Raw genomic sequence first — 26,229 nt, forward strand, 5'->3', positions numbered from 1 at the left:
TAGGGAGTACACCGTCACAATCTTGTACTATTTTAGTCTACTGGACCAGTAGAAGATGACAACAGGTTGTGGCTGAGTGGTGGACCTCCATTTGCTTCTCTCACATCTTGCTACTAGGATACCTTCTTTAAAGGAAGGTGGAAGGGTAAACCGGAAGACACCAGAAATTGCAAAAGATTAAAAGATAGAATATACATTTACAGTGTACCTGCATTAAAACAATAATAACAGTACACTACAGTATTAAGACCATTAAAAAAGCATCTGTTTTTCAAAATGGTAACTTTTAGATACTTGATGTAATACTTTTCTACCAAGGTTTTCCACCTTCTCATACATAGTATGTCACAATGTCAGTCAGGAGAAAATACACAGAACGAGGTTAATGCCATATCAGTAAGGTTGCAATATTAGTTAAATTGCTCTAATATTTTTGTATATAAAAGCTTTGGTGCTCAGTACTAAATATCAGTCATATGCCCTTATACAGATACAGCAGTTGATCTCAATGTACAGCCTCTGATCTGGTGTACTTTAGATAATTTAACAACTTCCTTTAGAGAACTGCATGCTGAATAAATAAAGCTTAAACCAGGTAGTGAAAGAAAAAACAATGAAGATCATACAATGCTTAGTTTTACAGTATGTTAAGTAATACAATATACTAAGCCAGCATGCTCCCATTATCTCCTCTACAATAGCAATTAGACTGCTGCAGGGGTCAGACAACTCTATCAGTTGGCCAGGTGTAGCATTTAGTGGTACAACAAAACAGAGAAAATGTGTTTTTGGGCAACAATGAAGTCACAAAGATTTTTTTTAATCTTTGAATCTTCTTATCTGATAAAATATTTTTTTTTTATTTAATCCACTTAACAAGCATGCCACTTCTAACCCTATCCATAACCCTTAACAAGCATGACACTTCTAACCCTATCCTTAACCCTTAACAAGCATGACACTTCTAACCCTATCCTTAACCCTTAACAAACATGCCACTTCTAACCCCAACCCTTAACAAGCATGACACTTCTAACTCTATCCTTAACCCTTAACAAGCATGACACTTCTAACCCTAACCCTTAACAAGCATGACACTTCTAACCCTAACCCTTAACAAGCATGACACTTCTTGTCTCTTTCTATGATGTTTGCAATCATTGTTCTTATTGAATGAAGTCGATTGTTTTTCTTTTAAGATGCCTCGTTAAGGAGCGACTTCTGTTCCAGTTGCATGGTGCAGACACACGTAACACAATTAACCTGGGTTAGATCAGACAAAGAGTCTTTCTTAGAAACAATTGTTTGAATTAGATACAGTGGTTGTAAAGATAACACTATCTTTATAACCACTGTATCTAGGGGGGTGGGGCAGTAAAGGATTGCAGATTATTTTTGCAATATACAGTATATCATCTGAACACAAGGTCAACTAGCAATTCATGATTTGTTCACAAAGTTGAAAGCATTGTAATAAAATTACCCATCTCTTTATGCAGCTCAGGATAGCGTGATATGTTCCTCAGCAGAGAACCAGCTGTCTTCTTCACTCCAGATTCACTCAAATGAAGCATCCTTCTTATGTGCTGGAGACCATTTTCCCTTTGTACAATGGTCTGTGCAATCGAGAATGATATCTGCATAAAAAAATGATGCACCACAAATATTACAATGCAGAAAATTAGATGACTGGCATTTAATTGTCTTAATCAGCATTACAAGAACTTTTTCCTTGCATAACTTCTTTTGCTTTTAAAAACATTTAGCATTAGCAAATAAATTTAAATCTACAAAATATTTTGGTAGACGTTGATCATAAAACTGGTGTGTGTATTCAGATTGAGGCACAGAGTGACACACGCAAGAGAAAACATATGTTACTTTCGTTTTCATACATATTCCTGTTTACACTTGTTTACACACTAGTTTCTTTTGAAACATTTGTTTTATTACTTTTTCATCTTTTGAAGTAGTGCTTTATATGTGGTAAATTAGAAAATAAACCCTTATGTTTAACTGTTCGTTTAAATACGGTGTTTCGGCTGTGCAGATGTTTGATATGATGTGCTTGAATAAAACTTTTGGGTTGTATCTGACAGTTTGTCTTTCATTTTAATATTGATGGTGTTTAAAATGAAACCATCATAATGAGTATAGCTGTGGCGGTTCTAGTGTTAATCTGTGTGTGTATTTAGATTGAGGTAATCCAAAGTGTTGTAAATGACCTCCCATCTTTCAACACAGAGGACTCTCACTACTGAGCGAGCTTAGACTGGCTTCCAAAAACTCTGACAGTATAAACGAATATAGCTTTTATATCTGTAGCTATGGAAAATGTATTACACTAGGCAGCAACAAGTTTGAGTTTATGCTTTGAACTAATTTACTTACCACCCCATTTCCAGCAGTGAGGTTCTGGAGAGCTCCCATTGAGGCCTCCTGGGTGTAACTTCTGGTGCTCTTAGCTATTAGAGAAAGGTACATTCTCACAATGATTGGGCTCCACAGCCACTCCACACCATGTGGGTTACTCTTTTCTTCTGGAAAAGGGACCCTGTGGTCATCTTTCTAAATACGAAACAAACCAAAAAAAATCATTATCAATGTTTTAGGTTACTAATCTGTAATTTGATATTATTTTAGATGGTCCATTTAACATCATTTGATAAGCAGGTTTGAGTGAATTTAGATAAGGTCTGTATTAACCAACCTGTTTGATCTTCCTGCTTTGAGTGGCAAAGCAGCCTGGTGTTTTGTCTTGTGGGAAGAGGTCCCGCCTTGAGCTAGAGAGATCCTTAAAGTATCTTCCAGGCAGCTCGGATTCCAGCTGGTAGGAAACATTGTGAAGGATACAAACACAGTTCTCTGTAGCCTGAAAAAAGAATATTAAAACAAGGAGATGAGAATGAAACAGAAAGCTACTGTTTATTCATTTGTTTTTGCATCCCTATCAAGAGGTCTGTGTTGTATTATTATTTATTTCTTAGCAGACATGTGTGTGTCAAGAACCTTAAGGCATGACTAATACAAAAAAAATGTGTACAGTGTGTAGAATAAACATGTATTTTAATCCTTGTAGTAACGATGTCTGCAGCTATATCAAAAATTGCAAATCTATCTGCAATGCATTTGGCTGTTTATTCTCAACTCACTATCCCGTTGAAGCTGGTCTATATATTGTAAAATAAAACTTTAAATTAATAATGAAACCATGTACTGCATTTCAAATAACTCTGAGCCGCTTCACTGATGTAAATTAAACAACACTCTAGCCAAAAATGCTTTTAAATGAAACTGAAATATGTTACCTTATCACCTGCTTTATAGTCAGCAATGGTACCCCGAACATAATGCACAAGCGAGTCAATCAAAGATTCACATTCCCTCATAGCTTTTCGTCCCACTAAGCCAGCTGAACTCAAGTTTCTGGAGGTGAAAAAAAGTATAAGTTTCACCACATAGTAAAATACAGTTTCAACTCAACCATTTAAGATTTACCATGTGCAAAATAGAATATAAAAAAGTGACCATGCCGGTAACAAAGAATTGATTAAACCCCTTGAAGCGAGATCAAGCCAAAATATTAAACCACAATGGTGCAAAATGCTTGTTAATTCAAGGAGAAAATTACCTATCCAGTTTCGCTAAAATAAAACCTATTTTTAAATAGTTACACATCAGGAAAAAGTCTATAACTTAAAATAAATGCATAGATAAATAAATAAATAAATAAATAAATGTATGACTCATAATCTTGGTTACAAGAACTGAGATGGGGACTGAAATAAAAGCTGCTCATTAAATATTAAAGACATTCTTTCCATTTCACATGTTGTTTAGCAACCACACCTGCAGATAAAGCTTTGTGTGATAACTGGGCTTTCTGCCAAGTTGTCCTACAGATAAATAGTTCAGACAAGATCAAACAAAGCTACCTTTCTGTTGGATACAGGTCCGAAGGCAAATTTGAGAACATAAAAATTGCTCATTAACTGGCCGCAAGTGGGTTAACAGACTTAAATCTCAAATGTTGAATGCAATACACACAAAACTACATTGTTTTTAGACAGTAATATAGTATTATATTTTGAATATATAAGTGTATAAGTTACCGGCGGTATGCAATGACTTACCAGTATTTTAAAACAATGCCCCTTTGAGATGTTATCCGAGTCTGTTTCCTGTATATGACTAAGCTGCTGCTTATCAGAAAATACAGCTACAATAAGCATATTTTTATGACATTTTATGATTTCTCTTTAAATAAGTCTGTAGGTTCAATCGTCATGACCCACTTGCACCCAAATGTTGCCATTACAGGAATACCAGGAAGATTGTCCTGAAGGACACACAAGTACACATACATACATACATACATACATACATACAGTCTAGGGGATTTCTGTTTACTTTGTCATTGTATTTTCTTTTAATTTGACAAGTACATTCCTGTTTCTTGCATCGATAATGCTTTCAAGCTGTGACTTAAATGTATATGTATTATGCATTAATGGATTTAATTAATACCACCATAATTCAAGTTTTAAAGGGTCACTTTAGGAAATAAGCACTACACTACATAAAATGCACACCATTTGATATTTTTCTTCTTGTTTGGGACTAGTCTAACAATATAATTTTCACATAAAGTATTATACTATTACAACTTGTTGGGAGTGTTAATTAAAAGTTGTATACTGATCACTGCATTTTAACACAATACGCCATTGAATATTTGGAGTTGTTCTTTAGTGGAATGTGACTGAGTGATTCTACCAACAACCACTGAAATGTTGCTATCGGAAATACAGGAACTTACCGCAGACAGCCGGTAGCGTTGTAGAAGAGATCTGGATCCGATAGCAGATTTCCCTTTGGATAGTCTCCGTCTGACCAACCAGAGCAGGGAACAACGATAGCGTCTGTGACCGGCTGGAGAGCCTCCCTGATGAGTATATCTTTTAGACTGTCAATAGAGGACAGGTTCCAGAGCAAACCTGAGAAATCAAAACAAGCCAATTGAGTGACATACATTTAAAATGTCCAAGTACCTCAAAACCATGGGCTTACTAAAATCTCTCTTAGCTTTACCGATTTATTTAGAAGGATGTTTTAGCAAAAATAGTTTTAGGTAGTTTTTTTTATATACATAATACTACTAATAATAATATAATTCTAATAAACCCTCTATTAGAAACGAGTGTAGTCCTCCTTTTGTGCTCGCTCTTATTTGGTAACACAATTGCTGCTCGGAGGAGTTGGAAAGCTAGACACGTTTAGTGCAGGCTACATAAACCTTGAGTGATCAACTGAAACTAAATCATGCATTTTGCATAATTTTTTTCAACACCTTATGAATGAATGAATCAGTCAATCTTTTATATAGCGCCTTTCATAGTGGACCACCATCACAAAACGCTTTAAACGTGTTTTAGGATAAAACCTGGCTACAAAAAAAGTGACAGAACATGTGAATAAGCAGTTACTGATAAGTATCCAAACTACATTAGAACTGCTTGTGATGGACAACATATGCAGTAGTACTTAAGCGTTATATGCTTTAACTTCGCAATCTACCTTTTTTTTTAAATTAAAAGTAGTATTTTAGAGCTGCAAGACCAATTAAAAAAGTGTTATTTTTGGTTGAAGAAAATTGAGGTTCAAAACAGGCTAGTTAGTACTAATAGCATTGAAGAATGGCCAAGCAAAGACAGACAATGGCAGGATCAAAAAACATAGTTAGAATGCGATGGTGCAAACCTGCCACTGGGCAAAAGCCAAGTACGAGTTTCTGACAGCAGAACTGGGGATATATGGAGGCAGCTGTCTTTCCGTCCATTTGTCACACTTTTAGTATACCAAGACAACTGCTTATCCAATTGTGATTAAGCTTGGCAAGGACATTTTTGGCACAGGTTATTGACCGCAATAATATTTGCGATACAAGAGGGTCTGTTAGTCCAAATACCACTTAGATTTTTACATAACATGGATGCAGGTCATGCTTTTTAATGATACAGTAATAACAGCCATGGCAGGGGATACATACTTCAATGATACACTCCTATTTTACATCCCAGCCCATCTGGGAAATAACCACAGTAACGTAACAACTGAAATAAACACTTTTCTAAATAAAGTAATCTAGTAGAACGCCAACTGAAGTTTTGCTCGCAATCTGGTAACCTTGATAATGGATGAGGTAAGGACGGGGGAATGTGTGGTGTAGGGCATTTCAGATAAACTTCATTATCAATCCTCTTTAAACAGAGGATTACTCAGTTCCAGTGGAGTCTTATCATTCCTGTGAGGAACAGTTCACTCCTACCGCTACATTCCTGTGTCAGTGGGAAAAGTTGCAGACCCCCTGGTTACTCCTGGGAACATTGCTTTGTCTTTTATTGGCCCCAAAGGGATCCGGATATAAATGATATTGAGGTGAAGCCCTTTATCTTCAAATCCTTTCTGTGTATAAATTGTCAGCAGTCTTTTGTGTATTACTGAGCTGTTGATGGTTAAACGGTGAGAAGTTGGTGCATCAGAGGTTGAAATACAAGAGAGACAGGGAAACATTTTTGTTTTGCACTTAGATTCCTGCACATATTATTCCTAATTATTTGGATACACTTCAAAACACAGGTACATCAAATATTTGGAGTTATACTGTATTTACCATTTACAAATTATATATATATATATATATATATATATATATATATATATATATATATATATATATATATATATATACAAATGTGTCTGAGCAAAACACACACATATCATTAATGAAGACTGTGCAGTCAAAGTTCATGGCTTGACATGACATTTGACCTCAGACAGAGGCACCTAAGCAGTAAAGAATTAAAGTTTAAGAAAATACATGCATTACTGCCAGTAAATCCTTTCTTGATCTGAAAAGTAGGAAGTGTTTTAAAGCAAGTGCTGATGCATCTCAGCCTTATCACCTAACCTGCTTATTTAGTCTTCCCATCTCATCAGGGATGCATTTAAACAATCCATCCACACCACAAGAATCTCCAATTAAAAATAAATCCAGCGATAACCTGAAGACATTTACTGCTTAACTGCTCACTTTATTTAATGTTGGATGTTTTTTTTGTGAATTGACGTTACAGAAACACAAATACACATACACCAATAAGTTGGTGCTAATAAATGTCAAATATTATATCATTTAATAAAGTCCAAGGTTATTATTTCCACCCCCTAAACTCTGTTTCGCTCTAACAAACCTTCACATGCTTAACAACAATTTTTAATTATTCAAGTCCTTCCACAAAATGATTAAAACCAATCTGGCAACAATCCATCTTAAATGTTTCACTATAAAGCTACACAACAGTTTAATAGTGTTGAATGATTGAATAAATATTGAATCGTATTTGCTCAGTAGAAAAAAAAAGTAAATGCTCTGTCCTTTCAGTTGTTTCAAATGACATTAATCTCGGGAAGATAGCACATTTAATTCCATGCAAGTCATTAAAATACATACAAAAGTAGCGATTTGGTTTGTGACATCTGTTTTTTGATCAAATTACTCAGGAGAACTTTATCTAAAGAGAATCGGATTCCACCAGGTAAACAAACAGAAAGGGTATTGCAGTTAAGAAGGACTGGCTCTGCAGTGGAATGCAATATGCAGGAGCCTAGACTCACACACATAATCCACATGAGAATAACTTCAAAATATTTCGGCTTGTGCCTTCTTCAGTGTAGAAGAGAACTAAATACAACACTAGCTGAAACATTTGTCTACTTTAAATAAACCCCTTTCTCTCTAGTATTTTTAATAAATCAGAAAACATGTTTTTTTCTGCAATCAAATGAAACCCTTGTTGTTTCTCAGGTCTGTATGTTATTAGAATCATATTAATCCGACAGGTTGCACCACTTACCAGTGAGCTGTTTTTTGGTCTCCACGTCCCTGGTTTGTTTGAGGAGTCTCAGCACAACAGGAATGCCATTCTTCTCATTCACCTCCATCTTGTTGTGGCTGTCCTCGAAGACAATGTTGCGAAGAGCTCCGCTGGCTGCACGCTGAAGCTCGACATTGTCACTCTCCAGAGCCTTGATCAGTTTAGGAATCCCATGCATGAAGTACACCTGTTAAAAGGTGCTGATATGAACAGGAGGCTGGGCAGGAGCCAGTGACTACACACACTGTAGGAGGCTGTGTGGTCCAGTGGTTAAAGAAAAGGGCTTGTAACCAGGAGGTCTCTGGTTCAAATCCCACCTCAGCCACTGACTCATTGTGTAACCCTGAGCAAGTCACTTAACCTCCTTGTGCTCCGTCTTTCGGGTGAGATGTAATTGTAAGTGACTCTGCAGCTGGTGCATAGTTCACACACCCTAGTCTCTGTAAGTCGCCTTGGATAAAGGCGTCTGCTAAATAATCAAATATTATTATTATTTATTATTATTATTATTATTATTATTATTATTATTATTAAGAGAGTGTCTTAACCACAACATAGCCAGGCTCCTAGGTTACATCTGCAAGGCGACCCGCTAATTCAGAGTAGAGGTTTCTAAACTTACAATTGTATTATAGTGCTCCCCCTTTATAACGTTGTAGTCGGGAGCCATAGTTAAGAGACCGTGCTGTTTGTGTTCCACCTTATAACAAGACTACTAGTGTTTGTGTAATGGCATTATGGGGCAAATGGAAGCCATGACCGTACCATCTTATAATCTATACTGCAGTATAAAGGACCGCCTTATAAAGGGGTATGTTTTAAGTAAAAGCAATTATACTTAATATCTTACCAATATTTTTTAAAACATGTAATTCAACTTCAAATTAAAAAATACTTTATTGGCATGACGAGAGTGCTCAGGTATTGCCAAAGCTTTTATAATACAGAACAGAAATAATAAAACAGAAATACCATTACAGAACATAACAAACACAAAAAACCATTGTTCCCTTCCCTTTGAACAATATAACTACCTCCCTCCCTCCCTCTTTCCACCCTCCCTCCCTCCTCATCACCAGTAACCCATGGTCGTGTATGCAGGGTGTCACACACTGTCCCTCAGGTTGTGGCAGGCAGACACATACTGTGCTGCTAGATTTGCAGTTCGCTCCTCCTCTCCTAGAAGGATGGGGATTTTAGTCGAATTGGAGAGGAGGTTAAACTCTGCCATTTGTTTTTAGAATTGGGGGATATATCTCTCCCGTATCTCTGTGTATTTTGGGCAGGACAACAGGAAGTGCATTTCTGTTTCTACCTCTCCCAGATCACAGTCAGCACAGCCTTTTTTCTTTGGCAATCCAGGTTTTTTTTGTGCCGGCCAGTTTCGATGGCCAGGCTGTGGTCACCGAGTCTGTACTTGGTCAGGATCTGTCTATGTTTTGTGTTTTTGACCCTGACCAGATATTCTAAATTTAGGGCCAGATATTTTTTGTGCTGGGAGTTTTTTGTTGGTGGTGTTCTGAAGCTCGCTGGTATTAATTTGACTTATTTGGCTGAGCTTCAGTACCATTCTACTGAGGGGATTCTCTTGTGGTGGCTGTGAGCAGCTCCGCAGTGCAGTGTGGTGGTAGGACTGCGGATCAGCCTGCTGTAGATGGACCCAGTAGTTGAGCGCTCGTTTCTATATGGAGTGGAGCAAGGGGAACCGGCCCAATTCAGCCCTGCAAGCGCTACTGGCTGCACTCCTGTGAACCTGCAGGAGGTGTTTACAGAATTCCAGATGAAAATTCTGTATGGGGCTTTGATCCCATTTTTTATAATCAGGGTTCATAAGGGGACCCCATACTTCACTACCATACAGAAGGATAGGCTTTATTATGCTGTCAAAAATTTGTAGCCAAATTTTTATTGGTGGTTTAATTTTGTATAGCCGATTCTTTATTGCATAAAAAGCCCTGCGCGCTTTATCTCTTAATGCATTTATAGCCAGGTTGAAGTTCCCAGACGCACTGATTTTTAGACCCAGGTAATTGTAGCTGGTGCTGTGCTCCAGGGTGTTGTTTCCCAGGGTGAAGTGGTACCTGTTTCCCTGAGATCTGGCTTTCTTCTGGAATACCATAACTCTGGTCTTGTCCAGGTTTACTGTCAGTGCCCATTTCTGACAGTACTGCTCTAGCTCTAATTCAATCTGGAAGGTTTGAAATGGAACATGATCCAGAATGGAAACACTGAGAGGTCAACAAGTTTGGGGTCAAATGTTTTTTAAGGAGGTTGGTTATCTTTCCTCTAATAGCTCATTTGAACACTTATCCTGTGCTGTGCATGAATATATATCCATCAAAGTCCCCAAATTACTTAATTGAACCAAATTAACCATCTAAACCTGGTCTTTAGCGGTTCATTTGGAGGATCAGAGTTGTGCTTTTTCAGTCTATGGGACAGAAACTTGAAGGTAGAAATAGTTCAAATGACTGTTCGCCGCAGTTTTTTTGAAAGTTTCTTATACAGTTATAGTTAATTTATTCAGAGATGGAAATGTGCCTTCAAAATAGAACTTGAACAGTTTAAAGCGAAACATATTAAAGGCAATTTAAAGTCAAAGGGCATTAGCTACAGGAAATACAGAGAAACAATACAAATTGTTTGGCTTACCATTCTCTTCGAGTCTACATTTACAAAGCACTGATGTTGAATGAAGGTTGCAGCAGTGACCTGCCATTCGGAGTTGCTGGCAGTCAGGTAGGAAATGGCCTTGTCTAGAGTCATCTCAATTGCCTCCCCCTTAGCGGCTCTGTGAGAGAAAGAACACAAAAAATTAAACCCTTAGTGATTATCTAGTAATGATTTAACTAGTTTAATACTTTATGCATGCATAACAAATAATAATAACAAAGGCAAACAAACCAAAAAATACAAACAAAAAGTAAACCTACTTAGTTTGTGCTCCAGAAAAACTTGCTTGCATCTGGCGTTCAATAGCTCCTTCATTTGACAATACAGCTACAGTCATTCCCCCCTTCGACTGCCTGATGTTGCCATCTATTTGCATGCTGGACAAAGAAGGAGGCTGGGAGGCACGTGCCGCGTTCCCTTGAAACATTTGATCTCTCCGGACGTTGTTGTGGTGCCAGCTGTACCTCTGAGATTCTCTACCCATGTTTAAATTGCGGTTCTGCATCTGGACTTGAGTCTGCCCCATGGCGGCTGCTGACCTGCCTGCATCCACGAAGTTGGTCAAGCTTTGGCTTGTTCCAGGCCGCTGGAACTGTATGGTGTTGGGGCTGGAGCGGAGGCTATCCAAAAAGACAGCGTTATCTAATCGGCCTTGGTTCCAGACCTGCGGACGTCTGCTGCTGTAGTAACGGCCCCGACCAGATGTGTTACACCTATTGAAATTTAAGATTTCCGAACGGGCGTATCTAGTAGGCATACTAGTGGATTTTGTGCTTAATCTCTGGATAATGGGAGTTTGGACCGCAGGCAGGGTGTGCAGCCCCTTGTGAAACATTTCGTAATTGTAGCTTGTTTGGGCTCGGGACAGGGGCATCTCTGGGCTCGACAATGGTGAAACCTTGAGCCGCATTGATGGGCGCTTCATATTCTCACTCCTCACATACGTTCCAGAGAAAGACTTCCCCGGGGTGCCACACCCATTCTCATTGCTCAAAGTATTATAAAACTGTAAAAATATATTTAGAAAAAAAAAGATTACAATAGGATAGAGATGAAATCTATAGAATCTAAGCTCAACTGTATGCATAGTTGTATTTGACAGTGTTATTATTATTATTATTTATTTCTTAGCAGACGCCCTTATCCAGGGCGACTTACAATTGTTACAAGATATCACATTATTTTTACATACAATTACCCATTTATACAGTTGGGTTTTTACTGGAGCAATCTAGGTAAAGTACCTTGCTCAAGGGTACAGCAGCAGTGTCCTCCACCGGGGATTGAACCCATAATCCTCTGGTCAAGAGTCCAGAGCTCTAACCACTACTCCACACTGCTGCCCTACATTCCAAAAGCAATTTATATAAAGCTGCTTATATCATTAAGTTTGATAGCTACTGCATCTGACTGCTATGGCAACCTTGGCTACCCTGCCAGACACATTCATTATTTCACAGCTTGCAACATCCTTTCTTAAAGATTATAAAAGAGCCTGGGGAAATTGAATCAAATCAATGTAACAACTGAGCGAAATGTGTTACACTTACTTTGCCCAATACAGTGCCTGTGTTGGTAATTTAAGACACAAAATGCTTTGCACCAAAGGACAGGGGGTGGTCTCGATTCCGGTTTTAAATTAAATCGCATCAGGTAGTGCAGTTTGTCAGTGTGGACGTTGTAATACTGAACTACATCTTTTGTGCATCCTCCAATATCCCAAAATGCTTTCTGATATGTTTTGGCAGATGGACATAACAAATACAGTACTCAGACCAGACGTCTGAAAGAGTTGAGAACCACTATCAATACTGCTGTTGTTGTAAAATGGTGGATCGTGGAGCGACGTGGTCATATTTTTGGCATGTTGACGGAGCCTATGCAAAGCTTGCCTATGGTGAGACCGTTGCTGCCTTCTCCATCGCTGATACCTTGTGTTTCAGAAACAATCCTTGCTTAGCATGAACATAATGTTCATGCTAAGCAACACTATATGTCTTCCATGGGCGTGGGCTCAATATTTGCAAGGTTGTAAACAGTGCATGGTGGGATACCGTCGTATTAAGTCTCACAGTCCATTGTGCTGCTAGAAACATTAACTAAACTATTTCAAGTATTTGTACGCTTTAAGCCTGACTAAACATGAAACGGTACTTTAGTGTGGACACTTTGAGCTGGATTAATTAATTTTTTAGTAATATGAAGATGAACTCTCAAAAAAAAAAAAAAGGCATGTGGAGCTAGAACTATGATTTAGCGCTTTTTATTTTTTTTAACCATACAGTAGACGGAGGGCTCATTCATCAAAGTAATTTGATTGAGTTTATTTATTAATTTATTTGTTTACTATTACATTTTTTTGTAGTAGTAATTGTGGAATTGTGACTGACTTTTCAAATATTAACATTTTACTATAGTAAGCAACTTGCTTGGCAAAGTTCATAAAAAAGTGTCAGATGATAAGCAAACTTAATCGTGTTAGATAAGAAACAGAGCATATTACACTCAGATAGTAATTAATAACCACTTGAAATGTATTTTACCACTAAATGTATACTTAAAAAAATAGACTAAGGGTCCCTTTTAACTAGGAAAAGGCTTTTTAAGAAAATATAAATTAAATATAACTATAAAAAAAAAAAAAAATTATATATATATACTGTATCATCTTAATCCATACCCAGCTACCTCCAGACCCTCATCTCTCCCTACACCCCCACTCGACCTCTCCGCTTCGCCTGCACTAGAAGACTGGCTCTACCTCCGCTACGCTCCCCTGCCTCCAGAGCCCGCTCCTTCTCCACCCTCGCTCCGCAGTGGTGGAATGACCTTCCTACAGATGTCAGGACTGCCCAGTCCCTGACCACATTCCGGCGCATCCTGAAGACTCACCTCTTCAAACAGCACCTGTAGAACTCCTCTGTTTGTATCCTGGGACACTATCACCCTTCATTTAAATGTGCTTTATTTTGCTCTTATCTGCCCCCTATTTTACTGCATTTAATCCTGTACTTCAGAATACTGTAATCTGCCAAGTGTTTAACCTGTAGTATTTTATATTTAATCATATCCTGATGTAACTATCACTATTTAATCACATCCTGATGTAACTATCACTATTATCTGCTGTATTATTGAATTGTGGTTTGTCACACTTGAACAAAAATTATTGTATTTCTTGCTCTTACTGTATTACTTGTAACACTTGAAATGTATTTGCTTACGATTGGGGCGTCTGCTAAGAAATAAATAATAATAATAATAATAATAATAATAATAATAATAATAATAATAAATCAGTAGTATGTCAATTCAGCATCGGTCTAGAATGCAGCTTCTTCCCTCACCTTGCTTGTACTGTAGGGCTCCTGATGTGCTGTGCTCATACAGTCATATCTGTAAACCTGCTCTGGGATGCTGCTGGACTGGTGCAAACTACCTGCAAAAACACACATATTATCACATACATATATTATATTATATTAAAACAAAGCAAAAGACAAGAACAATCAGTCTGCAGAACTGCTTGAATTAAAACAAACACTTGGCAAGCTTTTTCATGTTGCTTCACAGAAAGGTGGGCAATGGCCTTTAAAAGATAAACTGTATATTTGCACCAGACTCTACCTAGTCTCCCCAACTGCCTGGGAGAATAGTGCTGAAAATCAGGCAGACAAGATGATGTATATTGTTTCAGAGAAAATAAACTAAAATAATTAAATAAGTTATATTAAAATGGATAGTTTTGAGGTCAATTCTCCTCAGGGCTTTAGTTGTGGATGTGTTTTTAGTTTTGTTACTTTGGTGCATAAGAACAGTAACATACAAACATCTGTACCTTTCTCATTAAAATATGCTCCCTTATGATCATTTGACTCTATTCGTTCACAGTTTAACCATCTATGTTGGTAAATGTAATATACAGGGTGTCCCATAAGTCAAGCATTGTAGACAACATTACATATTATGCCTTTATGATGTTCTCTGTTAAATCAGACATTCACGCCCCCTTGACTATCTGCACTACACATACAAATTCAAAGTTCCTCTTTGCTTAAAGACATTTCACACCTTAAAGAAATAGGGACGCTCAAATGTGGGGTTTCCATGCAGTTTAGAAACTCCAGATTCTCTCTCCATTGTCATGAGAATGTGATGTACTGTAGCACGCACATATCATGCGCTATAGGAAGTGTGCAGCCAAAACATGTTACAGATTAAAAAGGGTGGGTAAATTGCCTTCTCACACTAAAAAGATTACCAGTTTCTTTTGCATGGAAACATGTCTGAAAGTCAATCCCTTTTGTGACATAACCTTGCACAACTTTCTACTATAACTAAAGGCTGTACCAAGCAATTCTTTATTAACAACTGAGATCTACAGGAAGTAGCCCAAGCAAACCAAAAATACTAAAGCTACTTCAAAAAAAAAAAAAAAAATGCAGCCCTTTGAAATAAATAACTAAACCCAGAAACAAAACACAGAAACATATCTTTTTCACCCATTGCACTTCTCTTATCTTTGTGTTTGTTCATCGGATAGAAGATTGTTTTAAGAATAGACTTTTCTGTTCCTTAGCGATAAAGATGCAATTCATTGGACACCAGCCTTTAGTATTTACCATGGGTACTTGCCAAGGACAAAAAAGATTAGCATAGCTGGGAATTTATGGCCATGGTCTCCTGTATTATTGCTGCGGGCTACAGAAAGCACCAGGCTTGAGCAACCACCTGGGTCCTATAAAGTTGAAGTAACATCTCTTAAACCCAATTCATTGAGCAAGATTAGTTTTTGAAGAAAGAAAAAACTGTTGCTTCCACGAATTTGTTCAAAAAAGACAAATACAGGGCCTAACATCAGCTTGCTGCAAGACTTACAGAACGTTACAAAAATTACGAGACCAAAACTGTCACAGAAACCTGAGATGGAATTGTTTTCTAGTAACTCATTGAAGAGGCCCATCTATAACTTTTTATAATACATGGATACCCTTGTGATGCTAATATTAAAGAAGACAAGGTTCAGCTGTACAGTTGTGTTTTTACGTAGTGTTTCAGTGCTGTACAGACGTTCTATGTCGTTATCCGTTAGTGCTTCAGCTTTATTTGGATGATTGCCTTTAGCTTGCTTTAATTTCCCGTTCCTCTCCAGTTTCTCAATTTGTTGATCATTAATGAACATTTTTGTACTGTGGGTGTTGTCGAGTGATTGAAAATGAGACATTTTGTGTTTGAATTGAACGTGATGGTCTTGAGGAGTCGAATGGGTCAAAGCTCAAGTATATGTTCCTCTAGAGGAATTATCACTTTTTGACATCACTACTGTGGTAGTATGCCTTCATCTGTGTGTGTGTGATTTTATATATATATATATATATATATATATATATATATATAAAATATATATTGTGAAGGATTGCGCCATCCACGGGTTCGTGCCCCTTTAAAATTACGACCCAGCACAACAGAAATGGAGTTTCAAGCGCGGTTGTGCTAATTTTTTTAATAAAACACAAAACAAACACAAACACAAAACAAAACCTAACTCCGTTTTGGAGCACTTACTACACAGGTTATTCCCTGACTAACTTGCAGGACAGCTAAGCCGTTTACCTGACACCACAGAACACAAACAAAAACCACACAGGTTTAACACAGCACTTACTATTTCAGACTGCTCGGAAGCAGAGCACCTATCTTCTGCCTCCTTCTACTCAGCAGCCACGAGTCCACTGTCTGCTCTCTTTAAATACCCTGCACCTGGCTCTAATTTACAATAATAGCCAGGTGCAGGGGATCATTATTAATAAAACAATTAACAAACAATAAAACAATTAAATTAAACAAAAGCAAACTAACAAAAAGGTGCCTGTGCACATATGCTACACAGGGAGGATTTTAACCCCCCTCCCTGCTATCTTACAATATATATATATATATATATATATATATATATATATATATATATATATAAATAAACAAACAACAAACATTCATTGGGTAAAAGCTTTGCACTGTTCCTGTGGAAATTGGATTCAGATTATTATTATTATTATTGTTATTATTATTATTTATTAGAATATTATGTAGTGAGAAATGTAGGCAAGCAGAGTAACCTACTGTATTTTGAAAATAAGTGTACGAAACATGGATATGACTGGACAATTTTTATATAATTAAGCTTAGCTCCGTTTGAAGACAAACATAAGGATCAGAATTGCTGAAGCTACATTCTGTAGGAAAACTATTAGCAAATAATACATCGATAGCACATAGCAGTTTCAGAATGTTGGTATTTTTTTATAAAAAAAATTTGTATTCATGAAACACTATGTCTGGGTTTTTGTTTTGTTTCCCTTGCTTTATTATTGTATTTTTGGCCAAATGAGGCAGGCTGCACTTGCAGTGCTTCAACACAACCTATAAACTTTGTAGAAACACAGTTGAAGACAGCTGCACGATACCAGTGGTCATGCAAAGCCAAATCTGGATCATTGAAATATACCCTCCTGTATTGTAATACAAATTAGGTTGTTTGCATTTGAAAAACTACATGGAAACCAAAATTACCTGAAAAGGTAAATACCAAAATAGTGTGAGAAAAAGGAGAGACTTATTTTTCCATGGAAACCCCACCAACGTTAACAATTATACCTATGATGTCTGACTTGCTGTATGGGACACTCTAGAATGACTAAAGAGTAAAATAAAATAAAATAAAAAAAACACACTTAAAAGCACTTACAAGCCATGACAGTGCTAAACAGTGAATTAAATATTAAAGTTGAGAGTGTCAAACAGTAGGCCACACATGCATAAACAAGACACAAGATTTACTGATCGCTCCATTTTTGGAACTTACTGTATACAAAATGTCAACCGGAAGAAAACAAAGGTTGTATAAAAAAAATCACATTATAACAAAAGATAATATACCTTTTTTAAATCAGGGACAGGCGGCTGTGTGGTCCAGTGGTTAAAGAAAAGGGCTTGTAATCAGGAGGTCCCCGGTTCAAATCCCACCTCAGCCACTGACTCATTACGTGACTCTGAGCAAGTCACTTAACCTCCTTGTGCACTCAAATTGTTAACAATGAATCATTAACTGTTGATAACACCAGAGATCCTTTTTCATTGTGGATTTTATTGTTCTTATGCATTTTTTGCACCAAGTTGACAAAAAAAAAAAAAAACCATTTAAAATGGCTGAAAGAGGAATTTGCAGTGGGCTTTCCGAGGCCACATATTCTAAATAAATAATGTGTTGGCTATGCAATGGCATGTTTACCAAGACATGCTTTTCTTTTGGGAAGCGGCAGACAAGGACACTTGATATCTCCTGACCAGGAAATGATTTTAACAGGCACAAAATAAAACACAGTAATAAAACAAATCTGAAAACACTGCTGTAATCGTCGATATTAAGTTTATCAAGGTTCATAGACATTCAATAAGTTGAACCACAGAGCTTAAACAAAAACAAAAGCTACCCCTCAAAAAGGCAGACCACTATCACAATCTAAGAAAGATTATGCTACACAACACAGCAGGCTGCTAAATCAGGTACACAGGTTGCTAAACCGATATTCGTTTTTAACAACAACAAATACATATATTAAACAAAAAAAGAAAACACACACACGAAGCACAAAGATTCTTTTTTGATTTTTTATGAAAGAGCACCCCAGTCCCGTTTAAAAAAAAAATAATGTAAAAGCATATACAATACATTTATTATAGCATTGTTTGAACCCTGTTAATTTAAAAACGACATACTTGACCGTTTATTCTATTCTCAAAGAGTTTTGTAAGTGTGCTCTATCCAAGATGTGCTTCATATCTGGTTCTATATCCTATCTAAACATATTTTTCAGTTTTGTACCAAATTTACAAGAATGTATCCTCTTTCCTGGAGTTGTAATGTTCTCTGGGAGAGGTTTTTAATGTTCTCTGGTTAACTACAGTTAAGAGGTAGGTACAAGTACAGTGCAAATTAAAAGCATTATAGTATGCCCTGTAAAACAGACATCAAATTAAAGGCTGAAATTACAACTGGCAAAAATCCAACTTCATAACTTTGAGTCACGCAGAGTTCTACCACTGAAATCTCAACCAAAACAAGGCCAAGGAATAAAATGAAAAGCAGGACCTATATAGGTCAACAGACATGCACTCAGCCGCTTCCATGATAAACAGCAATGTGTCTTCTAAACAGAGCACTGTGCCCTAAAGCTAAACTCAGCTGACACTGATCCTGTCTTCAAAACCACCATTTCTATAACGATTCCCACATGTTTAGCAACTGTCTGAAACACTATCAATCTGAGCATTTGCAAATGTGGCTGCTTGACCATTCACTAGGAAGAAACAAATAGCCATAGGTTTGTACATTTTCAATTGGAACTGAATTTCAAGTTTGTGCCCGGAAGCCTGCAAGTTTATGAGTTTGTCATTCGGTCACATTGGTCTTATTAATATCTTTTGTGGGTTAATTACAACAATTTACACATTGCTTAATACAATTTCTATTGTGCAATTGCCAAAGCTTGTACATTAGTTTGTCAATATGATAATAGTTTTAGATACTGTATATAGTTTATGTTTCACTCATAGTGCAATCCATTTCGCTGTAGTTTTTTTGTTTCTTTGTAAATTCTTTAAAGGAAGATTCGAAGTGTCTGGCTTATATGCACAATTCTTAAACTACAGAATGCTTCCATAATTAAAGTAACAAAGGAAGGGCGTGGCTGAACTGGAAACAGCCTCTGTGTGTCCAAGCAGCACATGACACAAGGGTTTGCCAGGTTTTCCCACACTGCTGTGTCTCTAATTGCAGAAGTGTGAGGGTACCTGGATTGCTGTGTTGAAATTAATTTTAAAAAGCTACACAATACATAAATGGAGATGCACTAGGGATTCCGTGAAGTTTTGTATGTATAATACAAACACACATAACTCATTATCGGTCTTCTACTGAACATAATCTTCAGTGCAGGGGACTATGTCTCCGCTTTAATTAGAGAGAATACCAGTTTCCCTCAATTTAATACAGCTACCTTGTCTGGAGTGTCACCAACAGGTAATTATACATGTGGAAACTGTGTTCAATGCCAATATACTCGGAATACAATCGTTTTTGATCACCCTACAAAATGTTAAAAAAAAAATGTAAAGGTTTAATTGTGTACAACTAATGTAATTTACACAGTAAGCTTCCTGTGTGGAAAAGTTTACATTGGTGACACTGAACAGAGCTTAAATAGAACAAATCGCAGAATCTAGGCAAGATCAGAAGAGCTGTGTCTGGCTGGACATTTTATAGAGCGGACACATCATATCTCCACTTATCTGGGGATTGAAAAAATTAAACTAGGACCTAGAGGGGGTGGTATAAATTGATTTAGGCAACGTCGCAAACTTTTTTGGATTCACAATGGTCAAAGCTTAAAACCAAAAGGTTTAAATGAAGATTTTAGCTTAAAGGTTTTATTTTTGTGATAATCATGTTACTCTCTCTAATACGTTTGAATGATTTCCATTACACGAGAGTAGATGTTAAAACTTCATGCTGATTTGAACTCGGCTCTCGCCAAGATAAGCACCAACTAAGACGTAGCTTTACAGTAAACTAATGTGATCCATATGTGTCTCCATCCATTTACGTTTCCTTCCATATGATGATGTAGATATCCTTCTGTCTGGTGTTAATGGCTGAAGGGTAATGCTGGCTCCAGGGATCAGCTTATTTTGCCTCCCTGGCACATCAGCACACACAACGGCTGCGATGCCGGCTCCGGGGATCAACCACAGTGCGGCCTCCCCAGCGCATCAGCATGACAACCGTCTGGATTGAGCTAAATAGGGTACATCTCTGGGGTTTTCAAGTGGGCACCTTCCATCCTCAGTGTTTCGTCGACTAGCCCACGACACCTCAAGATGGCTCAACGGTGATTCTGGCATCCCAGCATCACCCCCCTCCGTCCCCCACTCAACTCAGCCCAGCTTACTTACCTGTACATCAGCGTTTCTTTCTTTCTATTGTGCTCAAGATCCCCAGCCAGAATCTTTCCGTCTCAACCACAGCCAGTTGCTGCTCCTCTCTGCTGCTTCAGATAAGTTCTTCACTGTGCGATGCAACTCTTGGCCACTGAATCCGACGTCTCTGAGAAACCGGGTTGTAGAGTGTGCCACAAATCCTCGACAACCCACTTCCACTGGGTAAACCCGGACTCTCCATCCTCGCTGTTCCGCTTCATATATCTATAATGATTGACTGGCTATTTATCTTTAATAGTTTATCTTTATTGACTGGCTGATTGCTGGTTTGCTTGTTGTGGAAATGGATACAGGTTTGACTGTGTTTTGTCTGCTTGTGCATTGGTGAAGGCAGTGTTGGGCCGAAGCGCCTCGGTTTTTTAACGTGCTTAACCAATAAATCATTTTTTGATATGCGAGTTTTGGGGTTTCCTTCCCTTTGTTTTTATGTTACTTTTGAGCCTGATATTGTGCCAGTTCTCGTTTGTTCAGGTGTAAGTTTACACTGAAAGAAAGACTGGAACCTGTACAACTATGGCCAAAAGTTATGCATCACCTAGAATTTTAGGATTGATAAAAAAAAACACACACACAACACTATATTAACCTAATTTAGATATTTTATTTAACATTATGTAAACAATGAAATTGCAATATGATATCACAAATCTACCGGAAGCTATAATAGTAGTCAGTATTTGATATTAGATTTCAAAATGTCACATTTTTCAATTAGTCAGTTTTTCGTTCAGTATATGGAAAACCACAAAGTGGTATGTAATTCAATATGTTACTGTAACCTTATTCAGCAGGTTTCATGTGACTTTATGAAGCAAAATTAGTTAATTATAAAAAGGGTGATGCAACACTTTTGGCCATCGCTATAGCGTGCAGTGTCATCTTCAAGTTAGGAGGAATTGCTCACCAGGCTACAGACTTCCAAGTGCATTCCAGTGTACCTGTATCCCACTCTAACACCAATGTGGCGAACCGTGGTTCTCACAGGCAGGGGTTTCTCAAGGGTGACTGGCGGTCCAGTCACTTTCAAAACATTCAGGCCACGTTCATAACACTCTACTTCTACGTTCAAAACACTCCCCTACGTAATTTCAAAACACTCTACAGCAGTGCGTTGCGTTCAAAGCATTTATTACTTTCAAAACACTCTTATGCGCACAATATTTTACAGTACATTAAGTTCAAAGCATTTATGTAGATTTTTACAGTTATGTTATTACATGTATATTTCCCCAAACGTTTTCTAGCTAAAGCTAACTGAATTAACCCACAGAGCAATGTACCAATAGAAACTGTAACTGTACAAATGTACAGTGTATCAAAATACAGAGTTGAAATACAAAGCAAGAAAATAAAAATTAATTAATTAACGATATACACATTAAAGAAGAAAAAAACACAGTACTACATCCAGAAACACACACACACACACACACACACACACACACACACACACAAATACAGTAAATTGGAATCTATGGCTAAGGGGTGACTATTTCAAGCTTACTGGTTTAAGTTATTTTGCTTCAAAAAGCATGTTTTGAATATGGTATCTTGTTTAATACAACGTTTTAATGAAAAAATATGTTTAATATTAGAGCAAATACCAGTTGTTATTAACACACTAAAGTGTAACACCTGTACATAGTGATAGAAGGTGACTATTCCCCATTTTTCCTTTTTTCTGTGTACTTTGTGTTTGTACATTAGTTGGCCATCTGTAATGAAAAAACGCTGGCATTATTTCCGAAAATTAGCTTTTCCTCCACTGTTCCCTTTAAGTGTATCTGGGTATTGCTCGTTTGATAAATAACTCAATATTTCTTGAAAGTTGGGCTCTCTTTTTCTAACAGGTCTACCCATCGTGTTGAAACTCTCTGCACGTGGTTGGATTGTGATGTTGCACATCATATTATCAACAAACCTGAGGCAGAATTGCATTCTTTTATGTATAGTTTAGTTAGCTAAATAGTATTTGCTCTACACTTTTAGTTAAATACAGAATGACATTCATATTTAGTCTCGTTTAGACACATTTAGTTTAGCACTATTGCACACGTTTTACACAGGCATAGAAGAAAAAAAAATGTGTGTGTGTGTGTATATATATCTATATCTATCTATCTATCTATCTATCTATCTATCTATCTATCTATCTATCTATCTATATATATATATATATATATATATATATATATATATATATAATATCTGGGTAAAGTACCTTGCTCAAGGTACAGCAGCAGTGTCCCCCACCTGGGATTGAACCCACGCCTCTCCGGTCAAGCGTCCAGAGCCCTAACCATATATATATAAACTAACAACAAAACACATTGACGAAATAAAACTAATAGGCTAAATGTATTATTTAGCTGGTTTTATTTATTTAAGCAGTGATTAGAAAATATGGTATATGTACGTATTAGTATTAAATTGTTCATTGATTTGACTGTGTTCGAGGGGAGTGTTTTTGGTGTACCTAGCTATAGTGTTGTGGTCTTGAAAGGGACTGTTTTCAACGTGAATTCAAAGCGCTGCAGAGTGTTGTGAACAATTACACTCTAGTGTATTATCAACTTACATTCAAAACACTCTAGTGTTTTATACTGTGTAGTGTTTGGGGCGTCCTACACCGGGTTCACGTCCCACCTCTGCCTGTGAGCGCCCCTGCCAGCGGGAACTGCGGTTCGGTACAATATACTGTAACTACAATGCACGTGTTACCTGTTGTTGTTACTAGTACATTTCTATTAAAAGAGCTCCATTCGAAAAAAATAAAGCAAAAATGCAAATTACAGAACAAAAAATTACTGGATATTTGCGTGCCATTATAGGAAAACAGGAGATTAGCTCGAAAAAGACCTGTGTGTGGGGAAAGCACAGCATTGTGATCTACGAAGTTAAAATGTTCCCCATTGGCTAGTAGTAGAAAAACATATTACTCCGGTACGCACACTTTTATTATTATTACACGTTTAATTTGCTGTATCCTTTTGCACTCGTGAGTTATGACAGTTGACAGAAAGGTACGCAATTGACAAGCCATGCATCGAGCGAGGTGCTTGCATTGCAATCAGTTGATGCTAAGCAAAAACAAACCATGCAACAAACTCCAAAATATGTACAAAATATTTTCGACAATTACTATTACTTATTCATTTATGTATATTTTTTACTTCGGTATTCATTTTAAACCCTTGATGGCTTTACCCATTCACAACGAAAAAAAACAGATAAATGTTTACATTACAAACTTAACACTTACCATTTGACACCCCGCTTTTGCTTTTTCTAGCCAGTGTGAGCTGTACTTGTTGCTGCACTCTGAAACCTTTTTCATTAATTTGCCTGTTGGATAGTTTTATACTTTCCTCAGGTGGCAAAGCCAAACTGGTGTCATCAAATAGGCCTACATGAAAACCGTCCAACGGTAGGACAGTCTTTATAAAACCATCCGAATTGGATTCTGTCGTTGCCATGTTTGCATTCAGTTGAAAGTCCAAACTTTACAGGGCAAGAATTAGCCAAAAATCATTTTTTTAAATCAAGTCCCTTGCAATTTCCAGTAGGCAACAACAAAAGTCAAAAATTGTCCAGCGAATGATATTTAGCAGACCCTGCTTGGCCGTCAGTGCTGTTGGATCCTAGAGTTTTTAGCTGAGTGTCAATTTTTCTGAAAGCCGCCTCCCCAACAATTCATTAGAGCTGGGGCTGGGTGTGGCCTAAACAGGTTAAACCTCACCTTTACAATTTACGTCGCAAAGAGGAAGCGAGTTGAACTTACACAGGTGAACTACAGTGACTGAAGAGGCGTTGGTGGCCTGATTAGAAGTACTGTTGTAGCAATTATTATATTAGCATACTATAGTTTTATTTCCTGTATGCTGCAGACCATGTGTTTCTGCACAGTTAAGCCTCATGGTGATATACAGATAGAGACTGTACGTGGTAGAATGCAATAAGTTTATTATTGTTGTACTTTGTATTATTATTGCAAATAAGTTCTGGTGTCTTAAAGATTTATTATCTGCTATCATTTATAACCAAACTAGACACATTAAAAACAGCCTTAAAGAAAGAACTGTATAATGTTAATTTTACAATTAGAATCAAGAGTATAAAAAACAGTATTTAATAAATTAACTACATAGTTACTTGCTAGCCTTCTATCTGTAAATATGGAGTATGCCCTTATACAGTTTGATAATGATTTGCAAAATAGGCATCAATATAGTTTGTTTTGTAACGTTATTTTGACAGTAAACGTAGTATTTAATAAAATAGACCATTTATTTATTTATCAAGTTCCAGAAGCAGTCAGTCGATAGCAACAATGATAATCAGTCTACGGTAGGAGACGTACTTTCTTATTTTTGGGTGGAATTTTGTCAAAAGACAAATATCTTCTACTTTCTTTAACTATCAGGAGGGCGATTCAAATATCTTCTAGGCAGAGGTTACACTTTGAAGAAGTTGCAAAGATAATAAACCCTTCTGATCCCCGTCAAATAAATGAAAGGATAACAGAGACCGCAGTGCAGTTAAAAACAGTTTATTGTCAAGTGAAACAAGAATTTAATGAGGTATCAGACAGAATTTTCTTTACTAGCTAACAAAGATATGTTTATGTGCCAAGAATGTAAACTGTAGCTCTATTAGACTCCCTCCGACCATACACCAACCAGGTAAACTTCAAAATAGAAAAAAAGGAAAAAAAAATCACACAAAACCAGGAACAAAGCGAACGGGTAAAGTAAAAAAAACAGCACAACTAAAAAACATCCAACCCCAAAACAAACCCCAATACAATGCTTTAAACCATAACAAATGATAACGTGGACACAAACTCAGTTTAAAGTGACAATTTATCCCGATTGATAGCAGTCGGAGGAACAAAGTTCCAACAACCAGAGTAAAGCAATCTTCGATAGCTCTGATAAAAAAGGTATTCTCAACGAGAATGGTGTAATCGTAAGGTCAAGTCCGTGGGCACCATAAGAGCATACAACCACCTGGAAATTGGTTACTTATTCCCGGTTCCTTATTCGCGGTGTAGTTGACAAAGCAGCGTGTCCTTTTTCTGTGTGTTTGAACTCACTTACACATCTTGCTCAATTAATATATTGCCACTATTTAAAAAATAATCGCTCCTTCTTTTTAAAAAAAAAAAAACACGAAAATATTAATAACAAATCTGTATCAGCAGCATAGCGGTACCCTATATTACCCGCTTGTTTCGCCCCATTTAACCCACCTTAGACGCCTTGCTCACTATTATTATTTTTATTATTATTATTATTTATTTCTTAGCAGACGCCCTTATCCAGGGCGATTACAATCGTAAACAAATACATTTCAAGTATCACAGTACAAGTAATAATACAATTAAGAGCAAGATAAATACAATGACTTTGGTTCAAGCAAGTACAAGTGTGACAAAATACAATTCAATAATACAGCAGATAGCAGTGTCAGTGATAGTTACATCAGGATATGATTAAATACAAAATACTACAGATTAAACACTTGGCAGATTACTGTACTCTGAAGTACAGGATTAAATGCA

The 26,229-nt window shown here is 37.1% G+C and overlaps 1 protein-coding gene across 3 annotated transcripts in view; it reads right to left on the minus strand.

Moving 5' to 3' along the window:
• LOC117414882 (plakophilin-2-like) overlaps positions 1-24,394 on the minus strand; it is a 45,137-nt gene extending 20,743 nt beyond the window's left edge. The window contains exons 1-10 of one of the 3 annotated variants that reach the window (XM_034024718.3): positions 23,929-24,394; positions 13,958-14,049; positions 10,871-11,616; positions 10,590-10,728; positions 7,917-8,124; positions 4,820-4,997; positions 3,309-3,426; positions 2,711-2,872; positions 2,392-2,568; positions 1,484-1,637 (exon numbers count right to left, since the gene is read on the minus strand). In XM_034024718.3, coding sequence (XP_033880609.1) covers positions 1,484-1,637; positions 2,392-2,568; positions 2,711-2,872; positions 3,309-3,426; positions 4,820-4,997; positions 7,917-8,124; positions 10,590-10,728; positions 10,871-11,616; positions 13,958-14,049; positions 23,929-24,142 — 2,188 coding nt within the window. In that variant the 5' untranslated portion in view covers positions 24,143-24,394. Of the gene's footprint in view, positions 1-1,483; positions 1,638-2,391; positions 2,569-2,710; positions 2,873-3,308; positions 3,427-4,819; positions 4,998-7,916; positions 8,125-10,589; positions 10,729-10,870; positions 11,617-13,957; positions 14,050-16,275; positions 16,351-17,546; positions 17,785-23,928 lie in introns of those variants that run through there. The other 2 variants (XM_059027038.1, XM_059027039.1) reach the window with 2 other exon arrangements.
• Positions 24,395-26,229: the final 1,835 nt, after the last annotated feature.

This window comes from Acipenser ruthenus, chromosome 7 (genome assembly GCF_902713425.1).
Source record: "Acipenser ruthenus chromosome 7, fAciRut3.2 maternal haplotype, whole genome shotgun sequence".
In the NCBI taxonomy this organism is placed as follows: domain Eukaryota; kingdom Metazoa; phylum Chordata; class Actinopteri; order Acipenseriformes; family Acipenseridae; genus Acipenser; species Acipenser ruthenus.